Source organism: Barbus barbus (assembly GCF_936440315.1).
Source record: "Barbus barbus genome assembly, chromosome: 30".
Taxonomy (NCBI): Eukaryota; Metazoa; Chordata; class Actinopteri; order Cypriniformes; family Cyprinidae; genus Barbus; species Barbus barbus.
The window spans coordinates 16,787,013-16,799,033 of NC_136758.1; the positions used below are offsets into that span (position 1 = coordinate 16,787,013).

A 12,021-nucleotide genomic window follows, 5' to 3' on the forward strand; every position below is an offset into this window, starting at 1 on the left:
CGTTTCGCAGAAATGTATTGGACTTCACGTCGCTAACAGAGACCACAAAAAGGGTTTACATCATCACAACACGGAAAGGTGCGTGTACTTCACAAAAAGTGTGGAAATGCGTGTCTTTTTATATCTGTGCGCCCGTATAATCAGAAGTCCTACGGTTTAGAGCGCTGTCACGCACAAGCATTTTGGGTTATGGATCCCCGACGGCCGCGTTTGTAGTCTGAGGTGTATGCTGGGTATTGTGGTTCGCTGACCTGAAAGGCCGCAATGTTTGAAGGAGGTATTAGTTACACGCGTTCAATATAACATCTTTGTAAAAACAAAAAGAATTGTTAAAACGTAGCTATTTAGCCTAAACAAATATATATATATATCTATATATATATATATATAGATATATATAAGAAGAATACGATATACTTAGGGTAAAACAGATTTGACGTGTATATGTTGAAACGGAGCACCCGTTGTTGCGTTATTTCGTGAAATAGTGTTAGGATTTGGTTGTGTTCTTATATTTTTCTACCTTCATCATAAACTATAAGCAAGGCCTTGTAATAATATGTTGAACATCTGATAAGGCGGTCGTTATCACATCCAGAGTTTACTGCGGGGCTATTTTCTGCAGCGGTTGTACTTGTTGTTAGAATGGTTCAAATCGCTTCCAGACTTGTTTTATGAGCGTACCCTTGTTTGTTAAACTAGTCGTGAGCGACATTGTTAACATTTTTAGAGTTAAACAGGTTAATGAGCTCTTTCAGCATCTATAGTATAACTCCGTTATAGGTTTTAGCTACAGCTGAATGATAAAACAAAGTTAAGAATATTGTTGGCAATTTGCGGCTGACCGGGAAAGCTGTGTGTGCCTGTGTACATGTTTATGTGGTTTATGAGGACACAAATTTGTATAATGACGTGGGTATGACAGAGGTATTACAATATGAAGGTGGTTTATGAGGACACTGCCTATGTCCCCGTAATTCAAAAGGCTTAAAAAAAAAAAACATACTAAATGGTGTTCTTTTGAAAATCTAAAAATGGACAAAGTCTCCTGTGAGGGCTAAGTTTAGGTGTAGGGTTGGTGTAGGGCAATAGCGCACACAGTTTGTTCAGTATAAAAACCATTACGCTTATGGAGAGTCCCCAGAAAACATTAAAACCAACATGTGTGTGTGTGCGTGAGACAGTTTGAATACAAAAATATTTTAGATAAAGACGGGATTAACTACAAGCATCCTAACTTAGAAACACAACACTATACTGTTTTCCCCCAAAACCGATTGTTCAACACATTTAAAAAAGTCTTAAGAAAGTTTGTGTTTTGAAGAGAAAGTCTGATACGGTATATAAATTAAATATTTTATTATTGATTGATATGATAGAATCACGCTGAATTTATGAGGTTATGTATTAATACTGTTTTGTGTATTCATCGGTTACTGTATACATGTACGAGAGAAATGCATACGCACGATTGTTTTATAAAGCTTTTAGTCTGTCATTACAAATATCTTAAAGAGAAACCCCTTTCACGCATTCTGTTTTCATTTGTCTCAGGATTATGTTACACAAAACCACTTGAGCGTGGATACAAATCCTACGTGAAAGCTAAAAATATGACTTTTTAAACTATTTTACACACACTTAACACATCTGTATCAGGAAGATACCATCATAAACCATCAGACACGTCAGGTTGTGGTGTGATAAGATGGACTTATCAAATATTTGCATGTTTCTTATATCAGTTATTTGATCAAATCTTAGTCAGATAAACCTATATAGACCAGTTGTTTTTATTTTAATAGAACATTATACTGTGAACAAATGCTACATTTAAACTCTGCGGTTAATAATACCGTTTTTAAGGTGAGAAAGAAAGTCTAATCTGTTGTAAAGATTCTGAGAAGCATTTGTGGGACCTTATACTTTTGTTGCAGACAACCGTAAGTAATTTTCAGTCTAATATAGGTCAAATTCCTAAAGAAAAACCTCTGTAAGAGTCTTGCGTTAATCAGAGGATCATTTGACCGCTTCTAATCCTTGCTCTAGAGCATCGTGGTTTTAGGTTTGAAAGATCTAAACTTATTTGTTAAAACAAAAGTTATATCATTGTTTAATCATGCTGCTTTCCTCATCTTGTAGAGATGAAAACATAAATAGTACACATCATAATAGTCTAAATGTTTAACTGTATAGGGTTTTGTTTTAGTGTATGTGTGTGTGTGTGTGTGTGTGTTTTATGTGTCTTTACAAGAGTGCAGAGATTTTAACATGTTCAAACTTGAATGAATGTGCAGCTTTCAGTGCAATAGTTTGATTTGCTTCAGGTGTAATAGGTTTAAGGTTAAAACAGCAAGACTTAAAGAGCTGTCTTTCGCAAAGAGCTGTCTTCACCTAAAACATACACAATCCAAAAGATTTACAAGTTTTGTGTTCTAGGTGAGAAATTTACACCAATAAAGGTTCCCACGAACGTTAGAAAATAACATGTAACCCCTCTGGCTGTTAAACGCCTCGGGTAAATAATTTGAAACGTAGGTCTGTCAAATGAGTAAAAGTTCAGTCATACGTTTCGAAAACTTTTCTGAAGTAAAAAATTATGTGTTTGTCACAAAGACATCCAAAGAGTTATCTACTCGTGAGAAAACCACTTGGGATGTATTATCATCAGGCTATTTTAAAGAAATTGAAGAATAAAACTAAAGTTTAATTTAAAGACAATTGACATCATGACTTACTTTAGTGACACACAAAGTGTTTAAAACTTTTTAATCATGTTTAAAACTGCCGGTGTAATTATTTTACTGAAGTTTTAAGTGAAATGTATATTTGTTCTTTTACAGTACACATACTATCTACAGTGTAGATTAAAATGAAAACATTTCTTAAATGACAACAACAAGTAAAAACAATATATATGATTTTGGTCGTATTTAAAATTTAGCATACTCAGATTTGTGTGTGTGTGTGTGCGTGTTTTTTCTTTATCTATCTAATTTAGGTCCAATTCCTAAAGAAAAATCTCTGTAAGTGTCTTGCTTTACTCAGAGGATCGTTTGACTGCTTCTAATCCTTGCTTTAGAACATTGTGGTTTTAGGTTTGGAAGATCTAAAAACGTATTTTTTAAAACAAAAGTTATATCATTGTTTAATCATGCTGCTTTTCATCACCTTGTAAAGATACCCAGTGTGATTCTAAAAGTTTTTTATTTATAAAAGGTTTGTATGAGACATCATAAAAGTTTAAATATTTAACTGTATGGTTGTTTATGTGGATGTTTATGTGTAGGTGTGTGTGTGTTTGTGTTGACGGATGAAAAATATATGAGTGAAAAAAGAAATAAAACTAGGTAAAATGAAGTAAATTAAAGAATGTTTTCCTACAGCATTTTATTAAAACCATCATCTTTGGGGACCTGTATTTATTTAAGTTTGTGGTTATCGCCTTCTTTGACTATCTCATCACATCCTAAACGTTAGTTTAAAGTCACATTCGAATAGATTATAAATACATTATAAATACTCAATTCTCAATTATACCTAACTTCACCAGATGTGTGTCATGAAAAGGTTCAATAGGTCACACTTCCTTTGACCGGTCTGTGAACTTTTTCCTAAACCTTCGACAGAGTTCACACACGCAGGTGCACGTCATAAAATAGATGCCATAGAGATGCTTTGATCAGTGAACTTTAGGCAAAGTTCGCATCAGACCCTGCGCGCTCGCAGGTGCATGTTGTAAAACTTTAGAGGTTTAATTACGCACTTCTGTTTCAATTGATAGATAACACACGCAAGTGTTACGGTGAGAAAATCACAGTGTAATCCTCTCTTACCACTTTTCATTCTGATATTTGCGCGTGCAACTGATATAGCACAGCGTCAAGGATTCTGCGCGCCATCTTCAAACTTCTCTCGTTTCATTGCGGTGCATGAGCGGTGATATTTTGCATATTGTGTGTTGATGTAAATGTTTAGAGGTTGTACGTCTGTTTCAACTGATAACAAGTCTTACGGCAAGAAAATCAGAGAGGTGTGCTGATTTTATTACTCTGTATACATTTCAGTTTGTCCTCACACATGTGTATTTTAACCGACATAGCACACTAGAAGTTTTAAGATTGACAATATCAAAGAGTAAATAAATAAAAGGTGTTAAGTATGAATAACAAATAAAATAAAATAAAACAACACTTTCCTGTGTCCTAGAGGTGAATGTTTAAAAGAAAACTTGTATAGATTAACCTAATTTCAAAAGTGAAAAGGTTTATGATGAATGGTGAACGGTTTCATTAATTGAGAAATGTAAAATATTTATAAAATAACTTTGTTCTAATGTTAAAACATTACTTTAATTTCTTTAACATGCAAATCTTCAGACCGGTCTCTCCTTACAGCGTTAGAGGGCGGTGCTGTGGGTGTGTCCTGACAGCGGCCCGCGAGCTCATTCTGAGTTTTGACAGCACTGAGGACGGATGTTTCAACGTAAGATGATCAGGGCTTTTTCTTTTTGTTTAACTTTCTGTCAGTGCAGCTAATGGTAGACCGCAAGATAGACTTCGACAAGTATCTTATGCTGGTGTTTTAACGATCGCCGTAAGATAGACATTTGTTTAACTTTTCTAAGTTGGGACAAATGCTAGGTTTTCAATTGTAATGTGAGAAGATTTTACAGCTATCTTATGCTGGTGTTTTAACGGTCTGATATTTTTTATTTCACTTCACGGTAAGAGAACTCGTCTCTATATTATTTAACTTTATGTCTGTTATAAAGTCAAACTTTAAAAAAAAAGCAAGACATAGTTTTTTGATAAATATCTTATTGTTTTAACTAACGCATCCGATTCTTTTTTGTTATAGATAAACGAACGCGCTCGCAACTCTTCTATTTATTTAACTTTGTCAAAGGACCTAGTTTTAAATTCTAATGATAGGAAATAGCGTATCTAATGCTTTTTATTTGTTTTAGTTTTTCCTAAAACTGTTTTAACAAGACTAGTGTCCACTTGTAAGGGAAAAACACACGTACCATCGTAAGATAAAAACGAATCTATATTATTTAACTTTGTATCTGTTTTAAAGTCACAACTTTTTAAAACCGCAAAATAGGTTTAAACGAACGCGCTCACTTCTTCTATTTAACTTTGTCAAACAACTAGTTTTAAGATAGTGTATCTAATGCTTTTTTTGTTTTATTTTCTACGTTTTTCCTGTTTTAAGTCTACACTTGTAGGGAAATAAACAGTCTTTGTACGTTTTACGTACATGTTTGATGTTTTTTTTCTTGATATGTATTTGAAAACACTTTAATAAAAACATCCCTTTACCCCATTTAACACAAATTCACCATTTAAAGTTTAAACCACATAACATTGGCCCCACACACACACATACACACACACACACATTGTCATAAATTCTTAAGTTCACCATAAGGTCAATAAAATGGCCGCTTAGAGACGGTGGGGGCTAGGGGTGTACAAAACAGGTGTCCAGTTATGGGAGGGGGGTGGAATTTTTATGAGGGTAATAAATCAACCATTTTGACACAACGTATACTACCATCTCTCTGGAGTAACAGATCAGTTTTCCCTGTGATCAGATTCTGGGTATGTTTAACACACCCGCAATTCAATTTTCAATTTGTACTGCCAGTGTCCCTGCACCAGTGGAACAGAAGTGACGAGAGCAGAACTGAGACTATCACGACTAAATTATCTTCTCTCATTTTCATGCAGGGTATCATAATGTAAGATCATTTACACAAATGTCACTTCTTTTTATATGGTCTAAATCCCCTGTCATTGCATTTATTTTTAATATAGAATGTGCTGTGCACATTGGCATATTTTATGAAATAATGGTTTTGTTGAAAATCTTATAAAAATCAGGGCACAGGTGAAGCATTGTCTGGTCATTGTGCTATAGGTCAATTTAAGAACACTTTAGCATACACTTTTTTTAAAGTACTTATTATGGAAATAATTTAAAATAATATACTTAACTGTATCAAAATGTGATGCTTTGGACACTTAATTGCACGTTAATTGCAATTAAATGAAAATGTGCACTTGTGTTGAACCACTTAAGTACATCTTTATATGTAATTTCACAATTATTCCAGAAACTTTAATTTGACATTATTATAAAGTGTACTTTTCAAAACTTTCCTTGTTTGTTAAGAATCATTGTCATGAAATTGGGCGGGCTGTTATTAAAATTATTAATATTATCTGTAAGTGAATTTAGCATCACAATATTATAAAATATATTCTGAGATTTTCAAAAAAAAAAAAAAAAGTATATTTAACTTGTTACTAAATTATTAGTGTTTTTGAAGAGTAACTTTAAATGAGAGTTGAGATGAAGGCGAAGGTAATTAAATGCAAAAATAAGGTAATGCACAATTACTATTAAATTTTGGATGTAATATACACAATAACAATGATAAATAAAATAAAACTTCTAGTATTTCCCAATTTTTTTCCATAACATTTTGATGTCCAACAAAAGCCATTCCAGCTAAAAACGCTTAATTTGGCACCACTTACCTGCCTATTATAAATGTTTTCATTAGATTTGAGCTGCATTAACCATGAATGACCTTAGCTGAATCTCTAGTAGGAACATCAGGCACACAGAGTTATAAAAACTAATATGATAATAACATGAACAAGAATACATGCAGTAACCCGAATGAGGACCAGCAAGGTAAACTCACCTGCCAATTTTAGCCACTGTTTTCATTACATACTACTTTAAGAGTTATATTAAACATGAATTACTTTGGCAAAATCCCCGGGACATTAGAAACGCCGGGTTATTAAAGTAACGTTAACAAGCTTATAATTGTAGGTTTATCAATCATGGCTTCACCATACACTCAAACTGTGAGTTTTCTCAGCATTCCCCATCATGGACTTGTAGCACAATGACCAGACAATGCTTCACCTGTGCCCTGATCTTTATTAGAAACTGAGAGGGGGAGATGTTTAATACAATTGATAATACAATTATCACCAAAAAAAACAAAAAAACAAAAACAGGAATGGTCTGCGTTTAAAATTGAGAAAAAACAGCTTCTAAAATGAACATGTCGCTAACTAGTTTAGCCACTAGATGCCAAAATAACACATTAGATTAAACTGTTTGTGGATATAACTCGATATATTGCGTTTGAATCCCTTGTTTCGCTTGCGTATTGGAGCAGGGGACCAGGCATTAATGATATGATGGACATCGCTGATTCTTACTCGCCAGATCTCTGAGACATCTAGTAAATACTAACATTTTGGGCAACGCGAATGAAAACCGGAAACTGATATCCTGACTTCTGGCGCTAGCGGAAGTTCGTCGCTACGCTTGTGCACAGAGTCTATTATTTAATTCCATTGTAAAATATATATATAATTGACAAATATAGATGGAAAGAAAGACAGAACATTATATAAAATCATAGAATGACAGAAAAATATAGAATTAAGCATAGATAGATAGATAGATAAATAGACAGACAGAGACAGATAGATATGAACATATAAACACAAATGACCAACAAAATGTCCCTTCCAATCTTAAAATAAAACCTATGGCCTTGCCAAGAAGCCTCTTATCGGTGTGTCTAGTATTTTAGGCCACGAGACACATCCAGAGTGATTGTCGTCCTGTAGGAGGGTGCCATGCTCAGTGCTGAGAGCTCTGCACCACCATCAATCATGTTTTATGTCTTGATTGGGGCTTTTCCTCTGACCTCTGCGATACGGTTTGAAGGATGCTACCTGCTCCAGGGTGTTTGGTGGTCTGACTCATCTCAGCCCATTGTCAGAATCTGCCTGAAGCCAAATTCAGTAGCACATATAGCCTTAGCATAAACCCTGAGCTATTTTGAGCACAGTGTAGCCGCATATTTTCTGAAACAGATCTCAGCTATGTGGACCACAAGGGAGCTCTGCTTTGACTAGGGGGATTAAAATGCCCCATCGTGGATCCGAGTTGCTTTTTATCCAGACCTTTGAATCTGTGATGGCAGCCTATTAGCACAGCAAACAATCCAATGAGAGAGCTATGGGCTAAAGAGACTTGCTTGGGATAATGGGGATTTTAAGAAGATAAGATGGGAGAAAAAGAAAATTGGGCCTGCATACTAGTTAGAGCTCAAATAACAGTTCTGTCATCATTTATTTTTCCATGCAACAACAATGAAATATTCAAGTATGTCATTGCTATATTCATTCAATTGTCATTGAATATGTGTTGCTATATTCCAAGTCATCTGCGGCCATATGACCGCTTTGAGTGAGGAACAAGTCATTGTTCACTGATAATCTTCCCTTTTAGCAAGCTGTTAAAACTTGAAGAAATCATTTACAATTAATCAACTATTTCACTGAAAAGACCCCAAGGACCAATTCATTCACAAATCGAACACCTTTTTTTTTTTTTTTTTTTTTTTTTGCTATAGGGTAGATTTTGTGTGACGATTTTTTTTGTTCTTCTAACAAAAATATCATATGGCTTTTTTTTATTAATTTTTTTTATTTGGAATATACAGCAGTGCAGTTTGCTGTTATTGTGTTCTGTGTTTAATATTCATTGATATTGCATGACAAAAACAGCATCCAGTATATTGCTTCTCTCTCTTTTTTTTTTTTTTTGCATTGTGCGGAAAGTCACGCAGATTTGGAAGCAACATGAGGGTGAGGACATTTACTTTTTGGGTGAACTATCCCTTAAAAAGGCAAGCTAAATGAACCAAAAATTCCTTTATTAAAATTCATTGTTACAAAGCCTACGGCACTGCAGAGGAGACTCTTATAGTTTAAGTGTTAATTGGTGTCAGTAGTAAGTACAGAGAATTTTTATGAGGGAGCTTTATGCTTGACCTTCTCCAACAAGACCTCAGAATTTATTGTGTTGTTTTCAGGAAACAATACACCCCACACTTCATTCTGAACAACCAACTTACAGTTAAAGCTGTAGAACTAAAGACCTAATTAATGTAAACTGCAAATACTCAAGAAACACTTGTCAGCAGATTCTAGAAACATTCAAACCCATAAATACATTTTACTATCAGACAGGACTAGAAAACAGAGAAGAATAATTATCAGCTAAGGTGCTTCAAGCCTGGTATTATTCTGAGGGGCTGGTTTTGTTTTAGATAAAACCAAGATTGAGACCGGGATGTCTTGAAACAGGGTGAGTTGCAACATCCTCAGTTTACACAAACAAAAATGAGCTAGAGGGGTGAAATTACATTCGTTCATATCTACCACACTCCTGGAGGGACAGTCTTAAGGATCAAGGTTTTCACCGATTATCTACTGGTTTGAATTCAAATGTTTCCTACATGTTTTCCACTTACGCTACCATTCAAAAATTTGGAGTCTGTAAGATTTTTGAATGTTTTAGAAAGGCTTTTCTTACACTGTCCAAGGGTGCAATTATTTGATCTCAAATAAAGTAAAAACAGTAATATTGTGTAAAATATTACTATCTGAAATAACTCTTTTTTTTTTTTTTTTTTTTTTAAATAAATGTTTAAAATGTATTTTCTTCCTGCGATGTCAAAGCTGAATTGTCAGACAGTCTTCAGTGTCACATGATCCTTCGGAAATCAATATAATGAAACATTTATTATTAATATCAATGCTGAAAAAAGATGCTTAATATTTTTGTGAAAACAGTGATGCTTTTTTTCAGGATTCATTCATATTTCATTCATTGTTTTGTTTTTTTTTACAGTGTGATCTATCTTTTCTTTTAAAACAAACAAACAAAAACTTATTGACTCCAAACTTTTGAACAGTATCAGGCTGAAAGAGGTTTGCTTAAGGTTAGGGTAAAAGTAAAAGGTAAAGATCAATCAGTCTTGGTTAAAAAAAGGTTACATTTCGAGAGAGGTCAGGTTAATATTACAGCAGAGGTCTGACATAAATACAATTCTGGATTGACAGCCAAACTCGATTCCCATATAGCTGAACATCACTGGCTCAAAAAAGGATTCAGAAGGTTATCCAAGTCCACATTTGATATATCTTGAAATTTTATATATCTTTCAAAACATTACAATGTTGAGGTTAGTTAACAACTGACAGACTGCCTTTTAGTCTGCTCGAGTCCAGCTGCTCACATCAAATTTTAACTTCACAGCTGATGTCTTTGAACTATGAAGGATTTTTTTTTTCTGAAGCATTGTTTATGGACAGCATAACTTTCTTTTTTTGCTTCGAAAAGTCCTCTGAAATTATACACCAAAATATCATGACGAATTGTGAATTCTAGCTCATGTCACAAAGTTACTGTCACCCTTTACATCAGTGTCACTCCTGCCCTCCTATCACTGACCTCTAACCAACCTCCCAACTGGAGATGGGCCACTCACCCACTCGCATCACTCACCGTACTCGCTGTCATAGAAAACGATGAACTTGTGCCAGCGGAGTTCAGAGATGAATGTGATCATGACATCATTCAGACGCACAGGAGGGCGGGTGGCCAGCGTGTAGCGCTCTCCGTCGGGGCTGGGATTGAGCTGGCACTCGGAGCGGGGTGTGCCGTCTCCGTTCCTCTGAATGAACAGGTGAGGAATGTGCATGGCATCTGTGAGAGACTGTAGCGCATTGGCTGCAGCACATCCCGTCGACGACACCAAAGCCAGTATCCCCTGATTCATGAGCTCACAGGCTGGAAAGAGAAAGGGAAGAAAAAACAGCAACACATTTAGGCTCGAAAATTAGATTGTCCAGGTGTCATAGGCACTACTTTACAACAGTTAAGCACATTGACCATTATAGAACTTATGGTCAATTTTCATCAACCAGCAGCAATTAATGAAGCAATTAATGCAGCAAATGTCAGGGTGAGCCCACAGAGAACAGGTGGGATAATGTGTCCAGATTTCACAGGGCAAATGTAATTCTCTTCAGTGTATTGCCGTATGCTGCTAATTTATTGCTTCTGTTAAACACCAGTGTAACAATTTCTCAAGGAAATCTAGTTAAAGTGGACATAAATAATTCATGAGATATGACATTTTGTAGATGTTGAGCTGCAGGTTAGGAAACATACACTTGTACATATTCTGTAGTTACCCTTGTTTTTTACAATGATAAAAAGTCGATTTTAAATCCAAGGCTGTTCCATGGTGCATTTCTGACAATGTGCCTATTTAAAAAGGGCATTGTGACATAGAAAAATGGTAGTAATAATCTCAGCTTTGTACACTGGAACATTGTTCCCCCGTTTATATGACTACAGTGTAAAACCATTACATTTATGCACAAATGCATCTTGGAAAACAGGCATAATATATGTCAAAAATCACCTGACTTCATTCTTCATTTAAACACGTTATTTCCAATCCTTTTCTCACATTTAAACAAATCAAAAGTATTTAGGGCACTTTCTTGTATTTATTTGCATTGTAATGAATATTTTATCATAGATTCCAAAAAGGGGGACTGCAAATTAATTTAGTCTGTGACAGCACAAAAAGTTTTACAACTGGAGAGGCTGGAAAATCAATTATTAATAAAACCAAAACAGCATTCAAAATACACCAAGCCCATTGTACGGAGAGTGGCTAATGGTGGTGGAATTATTTCCAAGTAAAAAAAACATACCCCAGTAATTTCTGTAACTTTCACACAATAACTGTTTGTCCTCGTGTCCCCAGAGAGGCTGTGTGCTAGATTCAATACAGCAAAGCCTGGATTCAGATTGGCTCAGCGCAAAGGTTTTAAAGAACAGTTCTCTAAAGATCTAGGTAGATAAATGGATTACAAATCCCAATGAAAATTAAAGGAAACACACTGATTTTTTTTTTTAAGCAAAGAAACTAATTACTTTTTTCTAAGAAGCTGAGAAAATAATTTTGCACAAAGCCACCAGAGAAAATACTCAGCAAAACATCTGAACAAACACACTTTAAATTGTTATTCAGCTGAATAGATTCACCGTAATTGAATACAAAATACCCTAAAACACTAACAGTCCCTTAATAGGCTCAACATATAGGCT

General features: G+C 34.9%; 1 protein-coding gene across 1 annotated transcript in view; it reads right to left on the reverse strand.

Moving 5' to 3' along the window:
- grid1a (glutamate receptor, ionotropic, delta 1a) overlaps positions 1-12,021 on the reverse strand; it is a gene marked incomplete at its 5' end in the record, with an annotated part of 277,281 nt that overhangs the window by 107,633 nt on the left and 157,627 nt on the right. Inside the window, one exon of the mRNA XM_079385913.1 lies at positions 10,402-10,686. Coding sequence (XP_079242039.1) covers positions 10,402-10,686 — 285 coding nt within the window. The remainder of the gene's footprint in view (positions 1-10,401; positions 10,687-12,021) is intronic.